This window comes from Astyanax mexicanus, chromosome 18 (genome assembly GCF_023375975.1).
Source record: "Astyanax mexicanus isolate ESR-SI-001 chromosome 18, AstMex3_surface, whole genome shotgun sequence".
Taxonomy (NCBI): Eukaryota; Metazoa; Chordata; class Actinopteri; order Characiformes; family Acestrorhamphidae; genus Astyanax; species Astyanax mexicanus.
This window is the reverse complement of record NC_064425.1, coordinates 2,000,001-2,025,270: the sequence shown is the minus strand read 5'-3', so window position 1 is coordinate 2,025,270 and position 25,270 is coordinate 2,000,001. Positions and strand designations below refer to the sequence as shown.

General features: G+C 39.9%; 2 protein-coding genes across 3 annotated transcripts in view; one reads left to right on the top strand and one right to left on the bottom strand.

The window, feature by feature from the left end:
* grik4 (glutamate receptor, ionotropic, kainate 4) overlaps positions 1 to 25,270 on the top strand; it is a 1,128,391-nt gene that overhangs the window by 187,966 nt on the left and 915,155 nt on the right. The gene's annotated exons all lie outside the window — the stretch shown is intronic.
* Positions 17,408 to 25,270, bottom strand: part of LOC125782673 (uncharacterized) — a 90,924-nt gene continuing 83,061 nt past the window's right edge. Inside the window, exons 3-4 of the mRNA XM_049467428.1 lie at positions 20,246 to 20,327; positions 17,408 to 18,597 (exon numbers count right to left, since the gene is read on the bottom strand). Of these exons, the coding sequence (XP_049323385.1) occupies positions 17,408 to 18,597; positions 20,246 to 20,327 (1,272 nt within the window). The remainder of the gene's footprint in view (positions 18,598 to 20,245; positions 20,328 to 25,270) is intronic.

Sequence of the window (25,270 nt, the reverse complement as noted above, 5' to 3'; positions counted from 1 at the left end):
GAGAGAGAGAGAGTAGAGAAATTAGAAGAAAAGAGAAGAGAAGTACCTCCTGGCTGGTTTACCTTTCTTCTGAGAGCAGCTGATGGGAGCCATTGAGCCATTCCTGACATGAGAGTCGACTCAGTACATTTACTGCCTGATAGTTTCCACATCTCTTGTGTCGCTCTGAAAACAAAAGCTTTGTAGCAAAAATATAAATCCTTATAATTCATAATTTGATATATCTCACACACATACAGCTCTGGAAAAAATAAAGAAACCACTTAAAATGATGAGTTTCTTTGATTTTACCATCAAACCAAGCTTGAATTGAACTGTTTGAATTTTTGCATCAGGAGTAAAGCAGCATAAAGTTATCCAAAAGCAGTGTGTAAGACTGGTGGAGGAGAACATGATGCCAAGATGCATGATTAAAAACTGTGATGGAAGCCATTCAGCCATTGCTGACATGAGAGTTGACTCAGTACATTTACATTACATTACATTTCTTTGATTTTACCAAATTGAAAACCTCTGGAATATAATCAAGTGGAAGATGGATGATCACAAACCATCAAACCACCAAACTGAACTGCTTGAATTTTTTGCACCAGGAGTAAAGCAGCATAAAGTTATCCAAAAGCAGTGTGTAAGACTGGTGGAGGAGAGAACATGATACCAAGATGCATGAAAAAAAACTGTGATTAAAAACCAGGGTTATTCCACCAAATATTGATTTTTGATCTCTTAACTTGACTTTTTCATTTTCTGTAAATAAATGCTCTAAATAACAATATTTTTATTTGGAATTTGGGAGAAATGTTGTCTGTAGTTTATAGAATAAAACAACAATGTTCATTTTACTCAAATATAAACCTATAAATAGCAAAATCAGATAAACTGATTCAGAAACTGAAGCGATCTCTTCATTTTTTTTCCAGAGCTGTATATCTTTTTTGGAGTCTTGGGTTTTAAAGTTTGCATTTGTGTTGTTTATGTTGATTGAAGTTAAGTTAATGTTTCAATCAGACTTCTTTAAGCAGAAGCTTGGCTACAAATCAGATGTACATTTAAAATCAGTCCCCATTTACCCCAAATGTCTTTGATCCATCAAAACACGTTTGATGTCTGAACTTTTCTTCTTTGATTTTGTATCGACTGATGAATCAGAATTATCAAAACTGTTTAATTTTAGTAATTTGTAACTCTTGTAACATTTGTAACAAGGTTCGTTAGCAGTCTTAATGGCCACAGATATTAAATATTGAATCAGTATTTAAATATTGAAATCTTATATATGCCAGTGTGAATCGACCAGTTCAAAATTCAAGTGATTTTAATGGGAAATGGACAACAGCTGTGAGAAAGAATTAATATTTAAAATGATATAATTGTTTTTTACCAAAGGATGCAAAGTTTGTAAAACCAAAAAATCACAGCATACAGCATTTTTAAATACCATATATTCACCTGTGTTTAAGTAGTGTGGTTGATGTGGCACAGTGGATAACACCACTCCCTGCCAGTGAGTCTGTCTGTTTGTTTCTCTCTCTCTCTCTCTCTCTCTCTCTCGCTCTCACCGTCTCTCGCTCTCTTTCCATTTCTCTCTTTCCGTCTCTCTCTCTGTTTGTCTCTCTCTCTTTCTGTCTTTCTCTCTTTCCCTCTCTCTTTCTCTCTCTCTCTCTCTCTCTCTCTCTCTCCATCTCTCTCTCTCTTTCTGTTTCTCTCTTTCCCTCTCTCTCTCTTTCTGTCTCTCTCTCTTTCTGTCTTTCTCTCTTTCCCTCTCTCTCTTTCTTTCTCTCTCTCCGTTCTCTCTCTCTCTTTCTGTTTCTCTCTTTCCCTCTCTCTCTTTCTTTCTCTCTCTCTCCATTCTCTCTCTCTCTCTCTCTTTCTGTTTCTCTCTCTCTTTCTGTTTCTCTCTCTCTCGCTCTCTCTCGCTCTCAGTTCAGTTCAACAGTGCTTTATTGGCATGACTGTAACAGTCAACACTATTACCAAAGCATAAAACAGAAAACAAACAAAAATAATAATAATAATAATTAATAATAATAATTAATTAAAAGAAAGATTAAATACATACAAATACAACAACAGAACTTATTATTATTTACAGGATTAACACTTATAATTATTATTAATGATAATTCAAATAGAAGGAAATAAGAGTGTGGAGACTTTATAAATGTGTAATAATAAGAAATAAATCATTAATATTATAAATTAGTTAAAATAATTTATATTGTGTGGTTTTGTCCACACTGGTTGTCCCTCAGGTTGTTGTCTCTCTCTCTATTTGTCTCTCTCTCTCTTTCTGTCTTTCTCTCTTTCTCTCCATCTATCTCTGTTTCTCTCTCTCTCTCTCTCTCTCTCTCTGTCTTTGTCTCCATCTCTCTCTCTCTGCTTGTCTATTTATGTGTTGTAACTGCTTATTAATGGTTTATAACCTAATTAATAACTATTAACAAACTCCTTTATAAACTACTTATAAACCCTTTATAAATGAGCCTTATTTTAAAGGTTTTTTTTTGCTTGTTAGCATCATTAACCCCTGTAGCTCCAAGACTAAAACTAAAGACACAAACTTCAGCTATAGGGAATGCGTCTTGTGTCTTTAGCTTTATTTGAGGGAAGGGAAAGTTGAGTATATTTGATTTGTCATCATGATGTTGCTTTAAGGCAGGTTTTTAGCGAGTGCACGAGGCGAGGGCTGATCATTAGGCAGCGTTAAGAGAGCTCTGAAGATACAGTCTGATTTAGAGGAGTAAGAAAGAAGACTGTAAGGCAGGCTGTCAGCTTCTGTTTTCTGTGAGAACCGTCGTTTTCTGTGAGATGCCGTCGTCTCAGTGTTCACTAAAATCTGCTCTGTTATCCAGAGTGTTAATAACAAGAGTACAAACAAATAGGCTTCACCTTCAGAAGTGACAGAATGTGACAATAGTTGGAGTAAATCTCTAGTATGAATGAATGCTATGTGAGCCAAGTATTCCGGTGTTTCTGTGTAACCCTGCTTTAGTTCAACGAATTAGTGATCTATGAAGAAAGACAGGATTTCAGCTCTTGCTCATGAATATTCATTAGGGCAGCAACTAATGATTATTTTGGTAGTCGACTAATCTGACAATTATTTTTTAGATTAGTCAATTTGTCAATGATTATTTCTGGCATCTATAAAAACAATAGTAACAGCAGAAAACAAGATTTAAACGCCATTTAAATGTCTGAATGTTGTTTAAACATTAAAATATCTTGAGATTTAGTGATTAAATATGTAATCTGTTTTGTGTGAGGGAGCTTTTTACCCACCTCCCATTGCGTATCTATCTCCAGCACTTTGTGTGATCTGGTACTGTTACAAATTAATAAGTATTCGACAATGAAATTTGTAGTCGACAGTTTTAAATGATCGACATTGTCGATTATATCGACTAATCGTTGCAGCCCTAGTATTCATACATGCCAACATATCGCCTCTGATTGGCTAACAGCACTGCATCAGAGAATGCCTACCTGCTGCCTTCCCCCACAGCTCTAAAACTCAAAGGACAAAATGTTTTCAGAGATACTGCCTTAGTTATAAAGATATAGCAGATATAGCACTGAGTGCTCGGTAAAGTTAAAACCCTTAAAATTTGCTTAACATCAGACTCTCAGCGTTGTGTTAGAAACATTACAGAACATTACAGAATCTAAGCTAAGAGCTAAGAGCTTAGATTCTCTGCCCGAACCCGACCCGACCCGAACCCGACCTGAGTTCGAGATTTCCCACCACTTTCCTCAGGCCTGGTTGGGTCAGGCTCCAAAAAATAATTCAACGAAAAAAAGGTAACTAAACTATTTATTAAACTAACTAAAACAAACTGATATTACTGATAGAATACCCTTCATTTTCGTGTTTGTTAATTTATTTATAAGTGCTGTTTCCTCTCCAGCAGTTTAACAGTGGGTGCTGTTGTGCTGAGTGTTTAATAAAATTTAGAATGTTATAATCACACAGCTCTGAGGCTCACGCACACGTGAGCTCCCCCACTTGTCCACGTTTGACGTGCAGCGCTGTGTTTAGCTGTTCTTACACATTTTTATTAAATCTGTTAAATCAGGTCTATGCTTCTTCAGTGTTGCAGTGTTAATTAACATCGTTCTGAACAGATTTCACTCATTTAAAAAGCCCAAAAACAGCCAGTTTATTAGTCGGTTTGGGTCGGGCTCGGGTAGAACGTGCCCGGGCTCGGGTCGGGTCAGATTTTTTTGGGCCTGATCTAAGCTGATAACATTTCGATTTAAACCTACAGTATAGTTACTTACACAAGAAAGCTAACGCTAACTAGCTGTTCACCATAAACAGAGCAGTAAGCTCCTAAGCTTTAGACGTGGGCTTCGAGTGTGGGCGGTCCCTTGCCGAGGTGGGCGGGGCCATGAATAAAAATCCCCCCAGACAGTTGGAACAAAACCCTGGGGTAGATCTTTACTTTTAACTAGTGTAAACAGAACAGTTCTAAACATCTTAACACCTACCTATCTCAATTGTACTTGTCTGGTGGTGTTTTTCCTCCATAGACTAATTCTAACCATTTGTTTCTTAGCTCTGAATTACTGGGTAAAGTATATAAACACTGATGTGTTATTCGCACAAATAACACAGGAATGAACTGCATGCTGTTCCTAGCGCTGTTAGTTATCTCCTATCTGACGAGACGGCGTCACTGCCCGGCTTCAGCTCTGCTTGTGGGCGTTCCCAAGCCAAGGTGGGTGGGGCCATGAATACATGAATACTAATTCACAGGTTGATGTAGACACGGTGCTTTTCCTGATCGACACATTTATTTTTCTGAATATTTTCTTTTACTAGTTACTGCAGGCAATGAGGAAGAGGATGAGGAACAGTTTCTTGTGCAGCATCATAAACAACTCAGAGAGACCCCACTGTATTTCACACTGAAGAAGGCAAAAAACAGTGAATTTTAGCAGAAGGACACCTTTAAAGGTGAATCGTGGCTCTTCAGTAGTGAACAGTGACAGATCAGCAGCAGATAGGGCTCTTGTATAATAATCGCTGCTTTTGAACATCAAAGTTTTGTCTGGAATGTATTCAGTGACTTTCAGCATGACCCCTTTTGAGAGCCGGACTCTGGTGCAATTGTTAAATCTGCCCGTCAGTTCTGGCCTGATCACACTCGCCCAGCCTCACATACTGAATAACTACGTATTTGTGCATCTGTGGCGCACATTGTCCTATAGGACACATCAGCCTTGAAAACAGTCGAGAGTCAGAAATGTCTACTCACTTTTTTCTCCATACGATGCCAATAAAATCAGGGCAGGAGACGGTTGATGCTGTTTGCTGTGTATATCGGAAAAGTCAGCTATTTTTGGGGAATGGGAGCGCAGAGAGAATGAGAAAAAGGTCTGAGATCATTTAGAGGCCTCTCAGTAGCCACCTGCTGTGCCGAAAGAGAGAGAGAGAGAGAGAGAGAGAGAGAGAGAGGCAGAAAAGAGATAGAGCATGTAGCTTATTTATCAAAAGATGCAAAAATACAGCAGAAAAATCCCTAAAACAATATTATTTTTAAATTATATATAGTTGAAGCAGTGATTTTGGGCAGTACCAATACTGATACTGAGTACTGGATCAATACATCTCTAATATATTCTAATTGAAACTGAATGTGAAAAAAAGCTCTCTCTCTTTGTTTGTTTCTCTCTCTATTCATCTCTCTGTTTCTCTTTCTGTCTCTCTTTTCATGTGTTTCTCTCTCTGTCTTTCTCTGTTTATCTCTTTCCATCTCTCACTCTTTGTTTCTTTTTCTCTGTCTCTTTCTCTCCATTTGTTTCTTTCTGTTTGTTTCTCCTTCTCCGTCTCTCTGTTTGTCTCTCTGTCAATCTCTCTCTGTCTTTCTCTGTCTCTTTGTCTGTCTTTCTCTGTTTGTCTCTCTCTCTCTCTGTTTCTCTCTGTTTGTCTCGCTGTTCATTTCTCTCTGTTTGTCTCTCTCCATTCTTTCTTTTTGTCTCTCTCTCTCTTCATCTCTCTCTGTCTGTCTCGCTGTCTGTCTCTCTGTTTGTCTTTCTCTGTTTCTCTGTCTCTCTCTCTCTGTCTCTTTCTTTATATCTATCTTTGTTTGTCTCGCTCTCACTTTTTGTCTCTCTCTCTCTGTTTCTTCCTCTTTCTCTGTCTCTCTTTCTGTCTCTCTGTTTGTCTCTGTCTGTTTGTTTATCTCTGTTTATTTCTGTTTGTCTCTCTCTCTCTCCACCTCTCTTTCTCTGTCTCTCTCTGTTTGTCTCTCTCTGTTTGTCTCTCTCTCTCCACCTCTCTGTTTGTCTCTCTCTGTCTCTCTCTCTGTCTATGTGTGAGATAGAGAGAATCTTATTTATCAATTGATGCAAAAATTCACTATAAATGTCTGTAAATCACGTCTCTGTTGAGTATGATGATGCAGCGCTGATTAAAACTCTGCAGATGGATGTTTAGGAGCTGTTTAAATCACATTGCTGGATGTTTGTTTCGACACAACTCTCCTCCTAATGCAATAATTCACTCTATTTCTAATTCTAATGTTCCTGCACGGGCAGAATAGTTGGCTTTTACTCCAGAAGCTGGACGGTGCTTCTGAGGTTAGAGAATAATTGGTCTGTTGTCGTGACTTAATGCAAACAGTCTTTGTATCTGTTTCAATTAGTTCTGAATAAAGAAGGAGAGTTTAAAGTTTATTTCTGTGTGAATAGTAGGGTGTCATCCATCCATCCATCCATATCAGCATTATCAGCACCATCGTGCTTAAAACGTTTAGAATCCTGTAGAATATCTGCATAAATTTCACCTAAAACCTTATTTGATTTCCTAAGTCCTAAAAGTAGTTCAAAAAGAGCCAAATTTAGGAAAAAATTATTGTAAACTTTTAGTTTGTTTGGAAAACTCATGCTCACTTCAGGTCCTTCAGGTGCCACAACATTTCAATTGGATTAAAGTCAGGCCTTCCACTTTATTAGAACGACCTCAGAGTGCAGGGTCATTGTCTTGCTGCGTGACCCACATTCAACCCAAAAATAAACCAATAAGATGTAGGAATTAATTTAGGTAACAGGACTGAGTGTTGAGATTGAGCTCCTCAGTCATCGTTACAATAAGATCAAATATACAGAAAAACAAAGGGAACTTAATTTTGGTCTTCCCATGATCTTCAGAACCAGAACAAGCTGATGTCACTTCCTGTTGTAGATGTGACTTCCTGTTGCAGAATGTTCCAGATGTTTTAGATGATTAGGGTAGTGTGTTACGGTAACAGGACTGAGTGAAACCCAGGGACACAACTAAAATGTCTATTTTAACTTAACAATTATATAAAATACATCTCTGAAGGATTTTAATAAATATATATTTATGGTAAAGTTTAAAACAAATGCTATTTTTTCAGTGTTCTAAGTAGTTTTTATTAATGTTTTAATTATATATCTCACCTTTGCGATTAGTTAAATGTACAATACACTATGCTTAATAATAAAATGTATTTTAAAGTTATTTTTTGTGCACATTTATACATGTAATTACCTGGGGACAGAAATGGCACAGATTTGGCGGAATATGTTGTATATATTTGTTTAAGTCCGCCAATCTTTTCAGACTACCTTTGTGTAATTCTACATATTTTCAAATCCACTGAGATGTCTTTATATGTAATTCTGCATCTCTCTCCTTCTTTTTATTTCTGTTTCTCTCTCTCCGTCTCTGTCTTTCACCTCTCCCTCTCTTTTGGCCTCAGTGCAGTGTGCTGTTCCATACCTGGCAACCGAGAGCTCTAGATAAGCCCTGCTGATGCTTGTCTGCTCGGGAGCAGATTACTTTGTAAACGGTGAAGCGGGAAGAGAAAAGAGAGAGAGAGAGAGAGCGAGAGAGGACGAGTGGAACTTTGTTCTGCTCTCTGGTCCAGACTGGGTTTGGGTCTCTGGAGCTCACACAGTGCACTGATTAATGTAAAGGTCGGCGACTCATCCACACGCTGGTGTAATCAGCACTTTTACTGCTTTCATCAAACCTTTTCACGGTCAGACTTTTTCTTTTATTCCTGCTTCTGGACCACAGATCACAGCCTTTCCTCACTTCTGAGGATGTATGAGTACAGGGTGAAACTGTTTTACTATTTTAATTGTGTTAATTTAAAGTGTCCTTCCTCTAAAATCCTTGTTAGAGTTGTTTATGATGCTGCACATGATGAAACTCTTCCTCATTGTCTGTAGCAATTAGCAAAAGAAAATATTCAGAAAAACACAAACGAGTCGATCAGGAAAATCACTGTGTCTACATCAACCCGTGAATTAGTATTCATGGCCCCGCCCACCTCGGCTCAGGACCGCCCACAGACAGCAGAGCTGAAGCCGAGCAGCGACGCCGTCTCGTCAGATAGGAGATAACTAACAGCGCTAGGAACAGCATGCAGTTCATTCCTGTGTTATTTGTGCGAATAACACATCAGTGTTTATATACTTTACCCAGTAATTCAGAGCTAAGAAACAAATGGTTAGAATTAGTCTATGGAGGAAAAACACCACCAGACAAGTACAATTGAGATAGGTAGGTGTTTAGATGTTTAGAACAGTTCTGGTTACACTAGTTAAAAGTAAAAACCTGGACCTGGTCTACCCACCTCTGTGTGTAAGTAACTATAGGTTTAAATAGGATCTCCGGTGGATTTGGTGTTTTACAGAGACTCTAAGACTAGGTCAGTGGCTTTATTACACATGTTGTAAAGTAACATATAGCATTGCAAAAACTGTTATTAGTGTAAAAATTTCTTTATTTTAAAACGTTTCTAACTGTTGTTCATCTCACTTCCTCCTTGTGTCAAGAGCCGAAATCCTGTTGTTTCTCTCCATCTTTGTTCCTACTCTCACCTATGGCCATAAGAGATGGGTCATAACTGAAAAAACGAGGTCGCGAATGCAAGCGGCCAAATTGGGTTTCCTCTGAAGGGCGGCTGAGGAAGTAGTCGTAGTTTTCGTTGATGAAATGAACACTGGTGTGATATTAACAGCTCTAGCAGTTCTGATTGGTGTTGTTGTATCTCTGGTTTCTGAGTTTCTGAGCAGCGCTGATGGAGTTTGGATCTGCAGAGGCGGCGCTGCTGCTGCTGCTGCTGCCCATTAGAATTCAGCTGGATTCCCTCTTGTTTGACCAGAGCTGTGTGCTTAGTTGATCCAATATTTGTCAGCTCGTGTTTTGAAGATGCCCAGCTGTTTTTTTTTGTTTTTTTTGCTGTGTCGGGGGAATACAGAATACAGCGCTTCCTTCCTCTTTCTTTCTTTCTTTCTTTCTTTCTTTCTTTCTCTTCCTCTTTCCTTCAGCAGTGCTTTGAAGGTTTGCCTGCAGACACCTGCTCTCACCTCTCTATTGGAGATATTAAATTACGGGGGGTTTATTGTTTGATGTGTCTTTCTCAGAGGAAGCACGAAGCTCAGCAGTGAAGCGTGAAGTTTATTTCAGGATGAATCCGGAGGCCTTACCCCGTCTGACTCTTCTGATTCTGCTCTCTGTACTACTTTGTGCACCGTCATCACACTTATTCACTAACAGAGGAAGATCCCTGTTTCAGTCCTGCACTATTCCTCAAAAGTCCGGAGTTGTTACAGCCGTTAATTTGGCGTTTATTTTAATGTCATTGTAGAATTGCATGAATTTATATTGCGTTTATAATTAGAAATTTATTCCCTTACAAAGTCTTTGACTTTTTTGTTTTACTTTGTCCCAGTGTCAATGTCAAAAACATTACATGGATATATAATAGAGGTGTAACGGTAGGTGTGTTCTTTATTATTTGAAAACCGTCGCGTAAATGCACCCAGAATACACAATACAACCTATAGGAGTCTCTCTCTCTTGGACACGCCTCTCTCTCTCTCTCTCTCTCTTTCTCTCTTTCTCGCACACGCATATTTTTTTTTCTCTCTCGCATTCTCTCTCTATCACTTTCTTTCTCTCTAGCGTTCTCTCTATCTCTCTTTCTCACGCGTGCACATTCTCTCTCTCTCTCTCTCTGTCTCTCTGTCTCTTTCTCTCTCACGTGCACCCCCTCTCTCTCTTGCATTCTCTCTTTCTATTGCTTCCTTTCTCTCTCGCATTCTCTCTCTCGCGTGCGCTCGCACACGCCCTCTCTTTCTCGCGCGTGCATATTTTCTTTCTCTCTCGCATTCTTTCTCTCTAGCGTTCTCTCTATCTCTCTTTCTCACGCGTGCACATTCTCTCTCTCTCTCTCTCTCTCTCTGTCTCTTTCTCTCTCACGTGCACCCCCTCTCTCTCTTGCATTCTCTCTTTCTATTGCTTCCTTTCTCTCTCGCATTCTCTCTCTCGCGTGCGCTCTCTCTCGCCCTCTCTCTCACAATATGTTCTCTCTCTCTCGCACACGCCCTCTCTTTCTCGCGCGTGCATATTTTCTTTCTCTCTCGCATTCTTTCTCTCTACCGCTTTCTTTCTCTCTCATGTTCTCTCTATCTCTCTCGCGTGTGCTTTCTCTTTCTCGCGCGCAAATTCTCTCTCTCTCTCTTTCTTTCTCGCACTTGCACCCCCTTTCTCTCTTGCATTCTCTCTCTCTATCGCTTCCTTTCTCTCTCGCGTTCTCTCTCTCGCGTGTGCGCTCTCTCTCGCCCTCTTTCTCTTACATTATGTTCAGGACAAAATATATATTTGTATCTTCAGCAGTTAAAGCTAATTCATATTAATAAGGCATAATAAAAGCACATACTTACAAGTAGGGGATAATCAAGTGGGTCAGGGACCTTCAGTTTCAATTACAATATACAATATATTAACTCTATTTTTAATTTCAATTACAATGGTGTTCACTGTCTACTGTGTTTAACTGCACTACCTCAATTACACACTACAGACTGTACTTTTATACTTTATATTTTATTGAATTTGTGTTTTTATAAGTATTGTTTTACCTTATCCTTCCCTTGTAACTGTTGTGTACTGTGTAGATAAAGTATCTATCTATCTATCTATCTATCTATCTATCTATCTATCTATCTATCTATCTATCTATCTATCTATCTATCTATCTATCTATCTATCTATCTATCTAATATATATGTATACTGTACATAAAGCAGGTACAGTAAATGCATTCTCACTGAATTTGCATATGCTAAGTCACATACACCAAGACATCACATGCATGAGTAATTGGGATAAATGAAGTGCTGTAACGTAGGAGGCGACTGTCTGTTTGAGTCATGTGTTTTTAATTGGCAGATTTAAAAAAAATGAAAAACTCTTCATCATTTTAAGGATTTAAAATAACAATCTGGCACATTAAATTCAACATAATGTTTTTATGCTGAAGTTTTGGCAAATGCAAAGTATTGGAAGTACTGTAGAGTAAACGCAGCCAAAAAAAAAAAATCAAAAAAGTCTGCCAATTTCCCTCTAAAATATGTGACTGGTGCATAACCACTACTAATAGACAGAGGAGAAGATGTGCTATTATTATGACTTATTATTATAAATTTGATTAAATGGTACTGCTGTAAAAATGTATTCATATCAGGGGTGTGAAGGTATAGAAAAATAAAGAGGCTGGTTATTCTGTATAGCCTCTCCTTTATTAACTTCATAATAAGAATAAATCTTTGTTATAATCATGTTTAGTATTTTGGGATGTAATGTTGTAACAGGGCTCAAGCTCTTTTATTAAATACTGAAACCAGGTTTCTCTCCTACTGTCATCATGAGAGGATCCATCTTTTAGCTCTAGTTAGATCTGATTGTGTCGCTTTATTCAGAACAAAAACAACAGCATTCATTTAACTGATTTATCTACAGAACATTTTTTCCTAAACATATTGAGAGATAGAGAGAGAAAGTGAGAAAGAAAAAAACAGAGAGAGAGAGAGAGAGAGAAGGGCGTCTGCTAAATACCTTAAATGTAATTGTAATACTCAAGTTTAATGAGTACTTGACCAAAAAACAGCTTAAACACAACAAAATGTGTGCGAAATAACATTTCTGCACATGGCCTGGTGGTCCACAGCAACAGTGCTGAAATGCATGTGCTGGAAAATTCAGAATTTCTCAATAATTCATGAGAAACAGCATCTTGCTTCCATAACTGTGATTTTTAAGGGTTTAGTTTTGAGTCTGAAGGTGGAAAACAAATTAAATGTTGATCTCCACCAGAAAAATAAACAAGCAAGTACTTGTTGCGTAAGTAATGAACCCCTCCGCGACTCTTCAAGGACGTATTCTTTGGTTATCTTGTTGGCTGCTGAGGACCGTTGGAAATCATTGATGTACTGAAAGGCTGTGCAAAGAGCAAAAGCCCCAATTAACCATTCAGACGAGGGCAGAGATCAGCCTTGTGCTGCGTGTGGGAGAGAAGTGTGATGTTCCTCATGGCTGTTCAGTATTGGAGAGATGTCTAAAGTAATAAACTTATAATATTATACACCTTCACACTCCTATAATCATTACATTTACATAAAACACCAGTTCCAACAAATGGCAGGACATGTTTTTCAGCATCGCCGTGTCTGATAATCCAATAAAGCATCCTGATAAATAACCAGATACTCCTTTTATATTTATGAACTCAGAATGTTTATAATGATGAGACTGGAAATACAATAGATACAAATCACAGAGCTCTCCTTCCAGACCTGCCCTGATTCCTCTTCTACCTGTTTTTGGCTTTTTCTGCAAATAAACCCTTTGAAAATGAGGGTAATTTTGCGGAGGGGTGTGCTGTGGACTGTGAATGAGCTCCTTCCTGCAGGCGGTGTGGAGATGTCTGGGGTAAGTGATGCTGGAGGCTGGTGCTGATGATGTGGCCACATGACTGCTGGGTGGATGTGGTGACCTCTGCAAAATGCCCAATTTTCTATGTTCCTAAGGTTTCATATTTACATGACAGTATGACTACTTTAGGGCAGGATAATAAGGCCAATAAACTTGTGATGAACAACCTCAAAAAACATTAAATAGTATAGATAATGCAACGATTTTTAACGTTTTTCTTCTTACAATTACTTTTAAAGTCTCATTCCATCATTTTTTCATTCATTTTAAAATGTTTAAAATGAGCTGACGACAGGATTTCGGCTCTTGCTCATGAATATTCATACATGCAAACATATCGCCTCTGATTGGCTAACAGCACCGCGACACCAGGAGGCAGCGAGACAAACAACAGTTAGAAACGCTATAAAATAAAGACATTTTTACACTAATAACAGTCTTTACAATGTCATATGTTACTTTATAACATGTGTAATAATGCCCTGCTAAGAGCAGTTCAGACACTGACCTAGTCTTAGAGTCTCTGTAAAACACCAAATCCACCGGAGATCCTATTTAAACCTATAGTTACACACACACAGACAGAGGTGAGTAGATTAATTCTAACCATTTGTTTCTTAGCTCTGAATTACTGGGTAATGTATATAAACACTGATGTGTTATTCGCACAAATAACACAGGAATGAACTGCATGCTGTTCTTAGCGCTGTTGGTTATCTCCTATCTGACGAGACGTGTCGCCACCCGGCTTCAGCTCTGTCTGTGGGCGGTCCCGAATCAAGGTGGGCGGGTCCATGCATACTAATTCACGGGTTGATGTAGACATGGTGCTTTTCCTGATTGTATCTGTATCTGTACCATCTTCCTCAGCAGTCGCACCTTGTGATTTTGATTTGTTTGATTTTGAAAAATGAGTGAAAGTCCCAGGAAAACATGCTGCTGTATTTGTTACAAACCAATACTTTGCATCTTCTCCTCAAAAAACGTGGAAATTGCTTTTTTAGCAAATCATGATTAAATCATCTGTTGAAATCTAATCTTTTCGGGCAATTTTTAAAGTCATTTCTAGCCCTAAACTTTAATTATTTTTGGCACTTACATTCTGCCCCAGCATTTTTTGTTGGATTATAGTGAAAAACTTAGATTTTTCACATTATTTTCACATTTTGATTCAAACTACAAAGACTCCAATTCCCAGCATGCACTCAAACCAGACTTTCTTGGCTCTGCTAATCATGTTATGCTTTGGCGTTCCTGCTCCCCCAGCTTCTGATTGCACACACCTGTTCTGTGTAGTATATGTACCCCTCAGTTTTTAGCTCATCGCCGAGTATTGAACCTAGTTTGCTAGCACTTCTACTAAGCGTTTCTTTTATTTTTGCCTTGTCTACTGACCTGATTTGTTTTTCAACTTCTCTCTTGTCTCTCTTGCTCTCTGTATTGTTTGTTCTCTGTTGCCGACCTATTTTTGTACTTTGACTACTCTTTTGTCTTGCCTTTTTCCTGCTGGATTTACCATATATGACACCATTTTTTTGGTTTTCCACTCTAGTATGTTGTTTACTATTGCTGCCTTCCTGTTACGGACCCTGCCTGTCCCTGACTGCTCCTGTAATTCTAGCCTCTTTGTTAATAATTGTGTATTTGATATCTACAATATTGTTCAGAATTAATTCATAAGTTTCTAATGTTCGGTTTCGACTCTAAACTGTTTTTCTTATATATTTGTAAGAAATTATTTATGGCTAAGATCATAAAGTCAGTAAGATTAGGAAGAATAAAAAGATGAAATAAGAGAATAAAGTTGTTGTAGCTCAGCTGCTGTTTTAACTCAGATCTTCTCCAGTTTTGAGACATTTTTCTCAGGCTTACAGCCTCCTACTCTCCATAGTTTTAACTCTGAAAATAGATTAATGGGAACTCTACTGCTGTTCTTCTTTCTCTCCGTCTAGAGAGTAAAAAGTGCACATCAGCAGATAGTTTACTGAAGTAGCAGTTGCTGAAACCCTTACCTCTATCACTGGGTTGATGCGAGGGCACAGTGTGTTGTGTGTTTGCTGTACAGCTCTTGGGTTTGTGGGTAAGATGTTTCCTACACTTTCTGTCTGAGGGGAGTTTGGTGCATTATTGATAATATCCATGTGGCTTTCCTCTACGTTGCTGATTGCAGATCATATTAAAATCTTTTTGTCTATTGCTGTTATATTTGAGAACAGTATTGGTTTCTGGATTAACCTTTAGAAACCCACTGACGCAAATTGCATCAAAAATCATGCATTGTATATCTCGTCGCTGTCCAATAAAAAACACTTATCTCCAAAACAGCAACTTTACAAGAGAGAGAAAAAACCTTCTTAACTTTCAATGGGAGTCAATGTAAAAAGAGTTGATTTCAGGTCATTTTGAAGAGTTTCTATTGGTCCGTTCATCAATAAATTTTGGCACATTGTAAGGGACAGTTTGGAGATAAATGGAGATAAGTGTTTTTCATAGGACAGCAATGATATACAGCTTATTTACTTCGAATACTTAGAATTTCGATACCAATACACAGCTGATTTATTTATTCATCTTTATTTTTCTCATGGTGCCCACATTACCTGCTACCTCCAATGCAAGGTGCGTTATATGCAGTGTTTGAGCATGTTACTTGGAAAAAGTAATTAGTTATAGTTACTCGTTACTTCTCCAAAAAAGTAACTGAGATACTAACTGAGTTACTCCACTATAAAAGTAACTAGTTACCAGTAAAAGTAACTATTGCTTTACTTTTGTGTTACTCGCCCCCATAAACCCAACCCCCCCACCCCCCAAACACCTCCACCACCCCCCAAACACCTCCACCACCCCCTGGCCCCTACCTTCTCAGAGTGTGTTTCATAAGCCAGATGTATAGAGTACACGACAGCAAAGACAAGAACCTGCATAGAGGTTTTTCATTCAGGGATATAATGTGAACTCGACGTGCACATTTTAACCTTTGACCTTAGTGAGTGTGAAATAGTGTGGGTATTTCCATCTGGAAAAGACTGTTTTTCCACTGGAGTCCTCCTCACTCACCATCTCTCACTATGAGCTCTAAACACCCACCCACCTATTTTCTCTGATTGGCTGAAGACGTAATCTTACTATATCTTAGCCAATCGTTGCGTAGTCTGTTATCTCATCCTCCCTTCCCTTGTAACTCACACACACAACGCACACACACACACTTGCGTCTTTGTCCGTGTGCATTAAAAGTTTAAAAAAAAAGTTAATTGAACGGCTAAAGTAACATGTAGTAACGGGGTGTAACAGGGAAATGGTAACGGTGTTATAGTTACAGTCAGAGTAATTAGTTAGATTATTCCTTACTGAAAAAAGTAACGACATTGGTAACACAGTTTATTTCAACGCCGTTACTCCCATCACTGGTTATCCATATGAATAATTCATGCGTTACTCTGTGATTGACTGGCAACCCATTCAGAGGAGGTATTCCTGTCATGTGCTCTGTACTTCCAGGTAGGCCCTTGACCCACTGTGATCCTGTCTAGAACCATCAGATAAAGGATGGATGGATGTTTTATCACCCAGATGTTTTTGTGAAGCTTCACATTTCAATATTCAAAACTATACATTATACAGCTCTGTTAAAAATAAGAAAACACTTAAAAATGATGAGTTTCTTTGATTTTACCAAATTAAAAACCTCTGGAATATAATCAAGAGGAAGATGGATGATCACAAACCATCAAACCACCAAACTGAACTGCTTGAATTTTTTGCACCAGGAGTAAAGCAGCATAACGTTATCCAAAAGCAGTGTGTAAGACTGGTGGAGGAGAACATGATGTCAAGATGCATGATTAAAAACGGTGGTTAAAAACCATCAGGATTATTCCACCAAATATTGATTTCTGAATCTTTTAAAAACTTTATGAATATGAACTTGTTTTATTTGCATAATTTGAGCTCTTAAAGCACTGCATCTTTTTTTTGTTATTTCAGCCACAGTGTGCCGGGTGGTAGAGACGGTGTGCCGAGTGGTAGAGACAGTGTGCCGTCTGGTAGAGACAGTGTGCCGAGTGGTAGAGACAGTGTGCCGTCTGGTAGAGACAGTGTACCCAGTGGTAGAGACAGTGTACCCAGTGGTAGAGACAGTGTGCCGTCTGGTAGAGACAGTGTGCCGAGTGGTAGAGACAGTGTGCCGATTGGTAGTGACAGTGTCCCGAGTGGTAGAGACAGTGTGCCGGGTGGTAGAGACAGTGTGCCGGGTGGTGGAGACAGTGTGCCGAGTGGTGGAGACAGTGTGCCGGGTGGTAGAGACGGTGTGCCGGGTGGTAGAGACGGTGTGCCGGGTGGTAGAGTCAGTGTGCCAATTGGTAGTGACAGTGTGCCAAGTGGTAGAGACAGTGTGCCGATTGGTAGTGACAGTGTGCCGAGTGGTAGAGACAGTGTGCCGGGTGGTAGAGACGGTGTGCCGGGTGGTGGAGACAGTGTGCCGAGTGGTGGAGACAGTGTGCCGGGTGGTAGAGACAGTGTGAAGGTGGGAGAAACAGTGTGCCGGGTGGTAGAGACGGTGTGCCGGGTGGTAGAGACGGTGTGCCGAGTGGTAGAGACGGTGTGCCGAGTGGTAGAGACAGTGTGCCTGGTGGTAGAGACAGTGTGTCAGGTGTTAGAGACAGTGTGAAAGTGGGAGAAACAGTGTGCCGGGTGGGAGAAACAGTGTGTCATCTGATAGAGACAGTGTGTCGTCTGGTAGAGACAGTGTGCCAGGTGGTAGAAACAGTGTGCCGGGTGGTAGAGACAGTGTGCCGGGTGGTAGAGACAGTGTGGCGAGTGGTAGAGACGGTGTGCCGAGTGGTAGAGACAGTGTGCCGTCTGGTAGAGACAGTGTGCCGAGTGGTAGAGACAGTGTGCCGTCTGGTAGAGACAGTGTGCCGTCTGGTAGAGACAGTGTGCCGTCTGGTAGAGACAGTGTGCCGAGTGGTAGAGACAGTGTGCCGTCTGGTAGAGACAGTGTGCCGTCTGGTAGAGACAGTGTGCCGTCTGGTAGAGACAGTGTGCCGTCTGGTAGAGACAGTGTGCCGAGTGGTAGAGACAGTGTGCCGTCTGGTAGAGACAGTGTGCCGTCTGGTAGAGACAGTGTGCCGTCTGGTAGAGACAGTGTGCCGTCTGGTAGAGACAGTGTGCCGTCTGGTAGAGACAGTGTGCCGAGTGGTAGAGACAGTGTGCCGTCTGGTAGAGACAGTGTGCCGTCTGGTAGAGACAGTGTGCCGAGTGGTAGAGACAGTGTGCCGTCTGGTAGAGACAGTGTGCCGTCTGGTAGAGACAGTGTGCCGTCTGGTAGAGACAGTGTGCCGAGTGGTAGAGACAGTGTGCCGAGTGGTAGAGACAGTGTGCCGATTGGTAGTGACAGTGTGCCGAGTGGTAGAGACAGTGTGCCGGGTGGTAGAGACGGTGTGCCGAGTGGTAGAGACAGTGTGCCTGGTGGTAGAGACAGTGTGTCAGGTGGTAGAGACAGTGTGAAGGTGGGAGAAACAGTGTGCCGGGTGGGAGAAACAGTGTGTCATCTGATAGAGACAGTGTGTCGTCTGGTAGAGACAGTGTGCCGGGTGGTAGAGACAGTGTGCCAGGTGGTAGAAACAGTGTGCCGGGTGGTAGAGACAGTGTGCCGGGTGGTAGAGACAGTGTGCCAGGTGGTAGAAACAGTGTGCCGGGTGGTAGAGACAGTGTGCCAGGTGGTAGAAACAGTGTGCCGGGTGGTAGAGACAGTGTGCCGGGTGGAAGAGACAGTGTGGCGGGTGAAGCAGCCGCTGGCTTTTTGAGTGACAGCTCCTTATCCGCTGCTCCGCTGGCTGATCAAAGTTGAAAGAGGGTCAGGCTGAATTAAAGAGCAGCTAATTAAAATGTCCAGGGTTCGAGCTCCAGCCGCTTCCTTTATCTGCCTGCCTGAGATATGCATGAAATAAAAAGACACTGGAGACACGGTGCAACTTATACAATATACAAATACAAATTCTGATCTCTCCTTTAATTTTTAATAGAGTTTAATAGAGTTTTTTCTAGTAACAGAAAACAAAAAAAAATCTCATACAAACAAACATAAATGCAATCAGAACAGATGCAAACAATGTACAAGAACCGACAAACTAATACTGAAAACACAGGGGCTTAAATACACACACAAGGCAGGAAAGAAAACAGGGAACCCCTGGGGAAGGGAACGAGGGGCGGAGCTACAAATGAGCACAGGACCACATGGAGAAATGACAGGAATATAAGATATATAATCAGAATAATAAAATCTAAACACAATAAACACCAAAAATAAAAAAGTGTTAATGTGGGAACTTTAAATTAATCTTTAAATTTAAATTAAAAATGAAATATTATATAAAAATATATAAAAAATAAATAAAAGGATGAAATTGTCACGTCCTTGTCCTGTCCCTTGTCAGCCTCCATGTTTTTCCCCTTCTTTGTTTGTTGTCCTCTCTGTGTCTCTTCTAGTCTCCACCCATGTCTTCAGTGCTCCCGCCTGTGTTCATTTCTAGCTCCGCCCATTACCTCATTACCTGTCCCCAGGTGTTTTCTATTCACATTTGTGTATTTAAAAAAAAAACCCTTGTGTTTTTTTTTTTGTTTGGTGGTCTGGTCTTAAATAAAGGAGAGGAAAAAAAGACATGGAGGGGCAAGGGACAAGACAAGGATGTGACAGAAATGAATGAAATTAATGAAATTAAAAGGTAAAAGGCCGAAAGTAAATCCAGTTATAAAACAAATAAAATGATAAAATAAATAAAATAGCTTAAAGTTAAAACATAAAATTAATAAATTACTAAAAATACATGATAAATGAACAGGCTCTTTTGTGAAGGTTCGTAATAGAGACTAACTGTTTAAAATGATTAAATTTTAGTTTAATCTTTAGTTTTAGAGTTTTAGAGTTTCCTACAGTGAATTCCTGCTCCCTCACTTATTCTCTGTAGCTAAAAACAGATTTTCCCAGTTTAGTAAAAACTCTCAGTACCTGACAGGTGATCCTGCTAATGCTCATGTTTGAGCGCCAATGAAATCCAGCCAATCACGACCTTTTCCTAAGGCATTTCATTCACAGACAAATACAAATACAATACATTCTGGGACTTTTCTCTGAGCTTTATTTCTATTATTTTATTTTATTTGTGTCCTGTTGATAGACCCCTGCCCTTACGTACAAACCCATGATGAATAACCATACCTCGCTTATCTTATTCTTAAGCTTCTGCTTCGGCTTTTGTTGGTTTGACCCCATAAGCTTTCCAGTAAACCCAGAGATGATCCATAAGGAGTTCACCAGGCTTGTAGAAGAGCCAAACGAAGTGCAGAAGGATGATACAGGAGGTTCAGAACAAATGCAGAGGAAGAACAGAAGGCCAGGCTGTGTTGAGCATGTCCCGAGGAAGCGCTGTCTATATTAACAAGCGCATACAAAGAAAAGATATTTTTTTATTTTATTCCTACGTCCATAAAAACCTTGGTCGCCTCGTCCCAGAATCCCTCCACCGTCTCGGTTAGCCCAGGAGCTAACTGTAATGATGAAGCTCTACCAAGAGAAGAGCGTCTTCCACAAGAGTTAAACTGTGCTTTACTGCAGGGCTCGGATGGAACGCTACTGACTGATGGGCGGTGTAATCGCTCTGGGAGTGCTGGAAAACTGTTTTATCGAGGCAGAATTTTAATGCACTCTATGGGTGGGAGTGGCGAATTGGCAAAGAAGCCTCACAGATGTTCAGCTCACTCCAACAGCCTCTATGTTGGAACACAGTGTCAACAGAAAACAGTATTTATTGTATAAAGGGGCAAAACAAAGAGTGGTCAGAACAAGCAAGGTCAATACCGGCAGACAGGAGCAGTAAGGGTTAACCATATCAGAGTAGGAGCAACGGTTCACCACTAGCATGTCCCTAAAAGGTGGTCAAAAAAGCTTCATAACTGGACAATACTTCGAAAACGCCATATTACCATTACCAAAGAAAATAAGACTCCATCTTCCAGCTATGTACAAGTTGGTACAATTTATTATAGGTTAGGGCACAGCCAACTCAACCCATCTCCCTTTTAACTGCCCCAAACTGCCATGTACAGAGTCTTTAAATACAAGTTTCCTCAATGCATTACATGACACTTCTCATTGTCTATTGATAACTATGTTTACCAGAGGAATTGTGTTTAAGCTGAAAGACCTGAGGAATTGTGTTTAATCTTAAAGACCTGAGTATTTGTGTTAAAGCTTAAAGACCTTTTATACTAATTATACTAAATACTTGAAGTGTTTCATGTCCCCTTTAAATACACACACAAGGCAGGAAAGGAAACAGGGAACACCTGGGGAAGGGAACGAGGGGGCGGAGCTACAAATGAGCACAGGACCACGTGGAGAAATGACAGGAGGAAAGAGAAACATAAGCACAGAAGGGAAATGACAATAATACAATAATTCAGAATAGTAATAAAGGATATGCAGACAGGCCAAAATGTAAAGAAATAAAATAAAGAGATAAATATTAAGAATAATAACATATAAACACAAGAAAAGAAATAGAGGACTAAAACAACACCAAATTATAAAAAAAAGTAACAGATGTTATAGTTAATAAGTTAAAAAAGCAGTAAAACCAGTAATAAAACAAATAAAATGATTAAATAAATAAAAAGCCTAAAAGGTCAAACATAAAATAACATAAATAAAAAAACGCATCTTAAAGTGGGGGTTAGCCAAACAATACTCAGCAAGGAGTGAGTGAAGGGGAGGTGTATTTATACTCTAAGGGACAGGTGTAGTCAACAACTACGTGATTTGCTTCTGGGTAGTGTCGTGTGCAGTGGCATGTGGTTGGTGCCGTCAGGGAGCAGTGTCAGTGTGTGGTTAATTCTGGGTGGAGTAGTCTGGAGACTGGAGACCGCAGGTGGGGCTGATTGCGGGCTGAATGTAAGGGAATATACAAAAGAAGAGAAACAGTTGGCCTTCTTTTTTGTCGTAGACTTATGTTTTGGCATCTGTTAGTGATTCAACAATCGGTCCAAACGCTCTAATGAACAGTCAAGCGCTTGCCAGTTTGGCTCATTTGATTTATTCAGAGATTCTCTTAAAATATTTTAATATTTAGATTGCCAGGTTTGTTTTTCTATTGTATTTTACTCCCTGGACATCAGCCTTTTTTTTTGGTAAATGATATTTCATCAAGATCCTCCACTGTACGCTTTTTTGTCGATGTTGGTAATTTTTTTTGCAGAGAAGCTGCTCAGCTAGCTGCCTTTGTTCTCGAGATTATTTTTCACACATTTTTTGAAAGATTATTTCTTCATTTTGTCCTGAATAACAATGAAGAACAATGGAGCGCCTCCAGTGGTCAGCAGGTTAATATAAGCGTCTTTGTTGCCTCAATGAAAAAGAGAAAAAGAGAACACCTGTGTCTTACAAAAAATGTTATCTTTCAGTCTTCTTCAGCAGGAGATCTCTTGGTCATCTCTCTTCGCGTCCCCGGGTTTCTCGATATCTGAGGTCAGCAGAGACACTGATTTGTAGAAAGAAAGAAAAGATTAGTTAGTTAGTTAGTTAGTTTCTTTATTTATCTCCCAAGGAGAATTTTTTCTTGGATTGAGGGCATACTGCACTACAACACAAAACAAACACATACAGACAATCATGTGACCAAAACCATATCATTACAATACATTAAGGATTTAAGCGCATTACATTACATACTTTCACAGAACCCCACAGCCCCTATACAACCAAATACAGTCAGACGTCCTTATTATTTAGAATCTTAATTGACAGTGGTACAAAAGAATGTTTAAACCTATTGTGCCTACACAAAGGGACCCTGTATCTTCTACCTGAGTTCATGAGCTGGTACTCCTGATGTAGCACATGTGTACTATCAGAAACAATATTCCTAGCCTGCCTAATTATAGCCTGCTGCCACAGCTCATGCGGGCCAAAAGGGGCAGGAATGCCCATAATTTTCCCAGCTGTCTTAACTAGGCTATTTAATTGTGTTTTGGATTGAACTGTTAGATTACCAAACCAACTTGTAATACCATATCTTAAAACTGATTCAATAGCTGCTCTGTAGAATATTAACATAATGTTCTTACAGACACCAAATAATCTGAGTCTGCGCAGAAAATGAAGGCGCTGATGGATCCTAGAGCACACCCTGGTCACCTGTGTTTTCCAACTCAGATCACAGTCTATGTAAACTCCAAGATATTTAAATGAGCTCACCTGCTCAATGGTTTGACCATGGATAGACACAGGGTCAGAAATTCCGACTTTTCGAGGATCCACCAGCATTTCCACAGTCTTACTTGTATTAATCTGCAGTTTGTGTACCCTACACCAGGCCACAAGATTTTCTACAGCTATATGATGCATATTTGGGTTAGAGGTTTTTGTTAACAAACTAAGCAAAACTGTGTCATCAGAAAATTTTATCAGGTGCTGGTTTGCATCCATACTAACACAATCATTAGTGTAGAAAGTAAACAGGAAAGGTGAACTGACACTCCCCTGAGGGGCCCCAGTACTACAAACTGTTATGTCAGATAGAGCAGAGTTAAACTTTACTTGTTGTGGCCTATTAGACAGGAAAGAATAGTACCACTTAATTAGAAATGGATTTACGTTTGCCTGGACTAACTTATTAAGAATCAGATGTGGCTGTATTAAGTTAAAAGCTGAACTGAAATCTATAAAGAGTAGTCGAGCATATGCAGTTGGGCATTCAATATGCTTAAGAATAAGATGCATTAATGTTGCTATAGCATCACCTGTGCTTCGATTTTTTGTATAAGCAAACTGGAATTTATCCACTAACGGTTCCACTTGTATTTGAAGCTTTTCAACCATCAGCCTTTCAAATGATTTAAAAACGTTTGAGGTAAGTGTCACCAGTCTATAATCATTATTCTCCTGAGGGCAAGCTGTTTTAGGGACCGGGATAATTACAGATTTTTTCCAGAGTTTTGGCACCGTATGAGTATCTATAGAGAGCTGGAATAATTTGTGCCAGACAGGTGAGAGCTCTTCAGCAAAGTTTTTTAACAAGAATGCAGTCATACAATCTGGGCCTGTGGCTTTGTTGGTCTGTATGGCTTTAAAAATTTTGTTGACCGCTTGTGGTTCAACTGTAACTCTGTCCGTATTTAAATCACAGATTACATTCTCCAATACTGCAGCACATTCCTTCACGTTTTCTGTATCAAACCGCATGTAGAAGTTATTCAGTTCATTTGCCCTAGTTGTTTCATTAAGGGCCGACAGGGGTTTCTTTTTTGCATCCATGTTAGTCATCTGTCTAATTATGTCCCACAAATTCTTTGTATTGGAAGCTGCCAGGTCTTGTTGAGATGTAGAGATATGCAGCAGCACAGTGTGATCCTCCGACTCTCATCTTCTCCTATTGTTATTCGCTGTTTGAGCCGCTGCTCTGGAAGCAGGTACTCAGGCCGGAGAGGGCCGGCGAGACATGGAGGAGCTGAGGGGGAGTAATAAAATGCAGGATCAGCCCTGGAGACCATTACCTCAGAGAGAGAGCAGTGATTGATGAGGGCAATCTTGGTGGCCAGGAGAGGCATCAGCATCAAACCCTAGTATTTGGACAGATACAAGTCTTTCCATCTTAACCTGGATGACCTGCCGCAATTTTTCATTTTTGGCGGTTTCTGCTTTTCGGTGAAGAGTGAAAGTGAGAGTTTGTCATCGCGTGTCAGTTATCGTCCAGATCCGTCCCTCCTTTCTTACCAAATCTGGTCAAGCGCCATGTGAGGAAAAGGAATTGAACAAGTAGTTCAATCACATGTTCAACCAGAAGACTCCAGAGGCAACTGTACAAAACCTTAAATCATTAAAACATTCAGTTCTTTGACATTGGGCCATTTGTCAGCCCAGGTGGAGGCCGGGCACCAAGTGGTCCAGTGGTCTAAAGCGCTGCCACTATGATCGAGAGATCGCTGGTTTGAATCCTGGTCATGCGGCTTGCCATCAGCAGATGTAGATGGAGCTCTCTCTTTCCCCTCATCACTCCTAGGGTGATGTGGATCAGCACAAGGCTGCGTCTGTGAGCTGATGTATCAGAACCGAGTCGCTGTGCTTTCCTATGCTTTAGCAATGCTTCAGCATCAGCAGAAGTTCAAAAAGAGGCGGAGTCTGACTTCACATGTATCGTAGGAGGCGTGTGCTAGTCTTTTTATCCCTCGTGGTATTGAGTTATTACTAGTGATGGGACAATTGTTCAAGCTAAATTGGGAGAAAATGGGGAAAAATAGAAATCATAAAGCTATACATAACTAGTAATTCCAACACTAAAACGCTAAAAGATGAAGATTAGAGCATGCCTCCTCCAATACATATGAAGTCAGCCGCTGTCTCTTTTCAAACTGCTACTTAAAACAAGTAAATGATTTCTGATTTCTTGTGCTTACTTTTAGTTCACATTACTCAAAGGCTGATTTAAGGTAATTATTCCAAAAAAAAAGCTA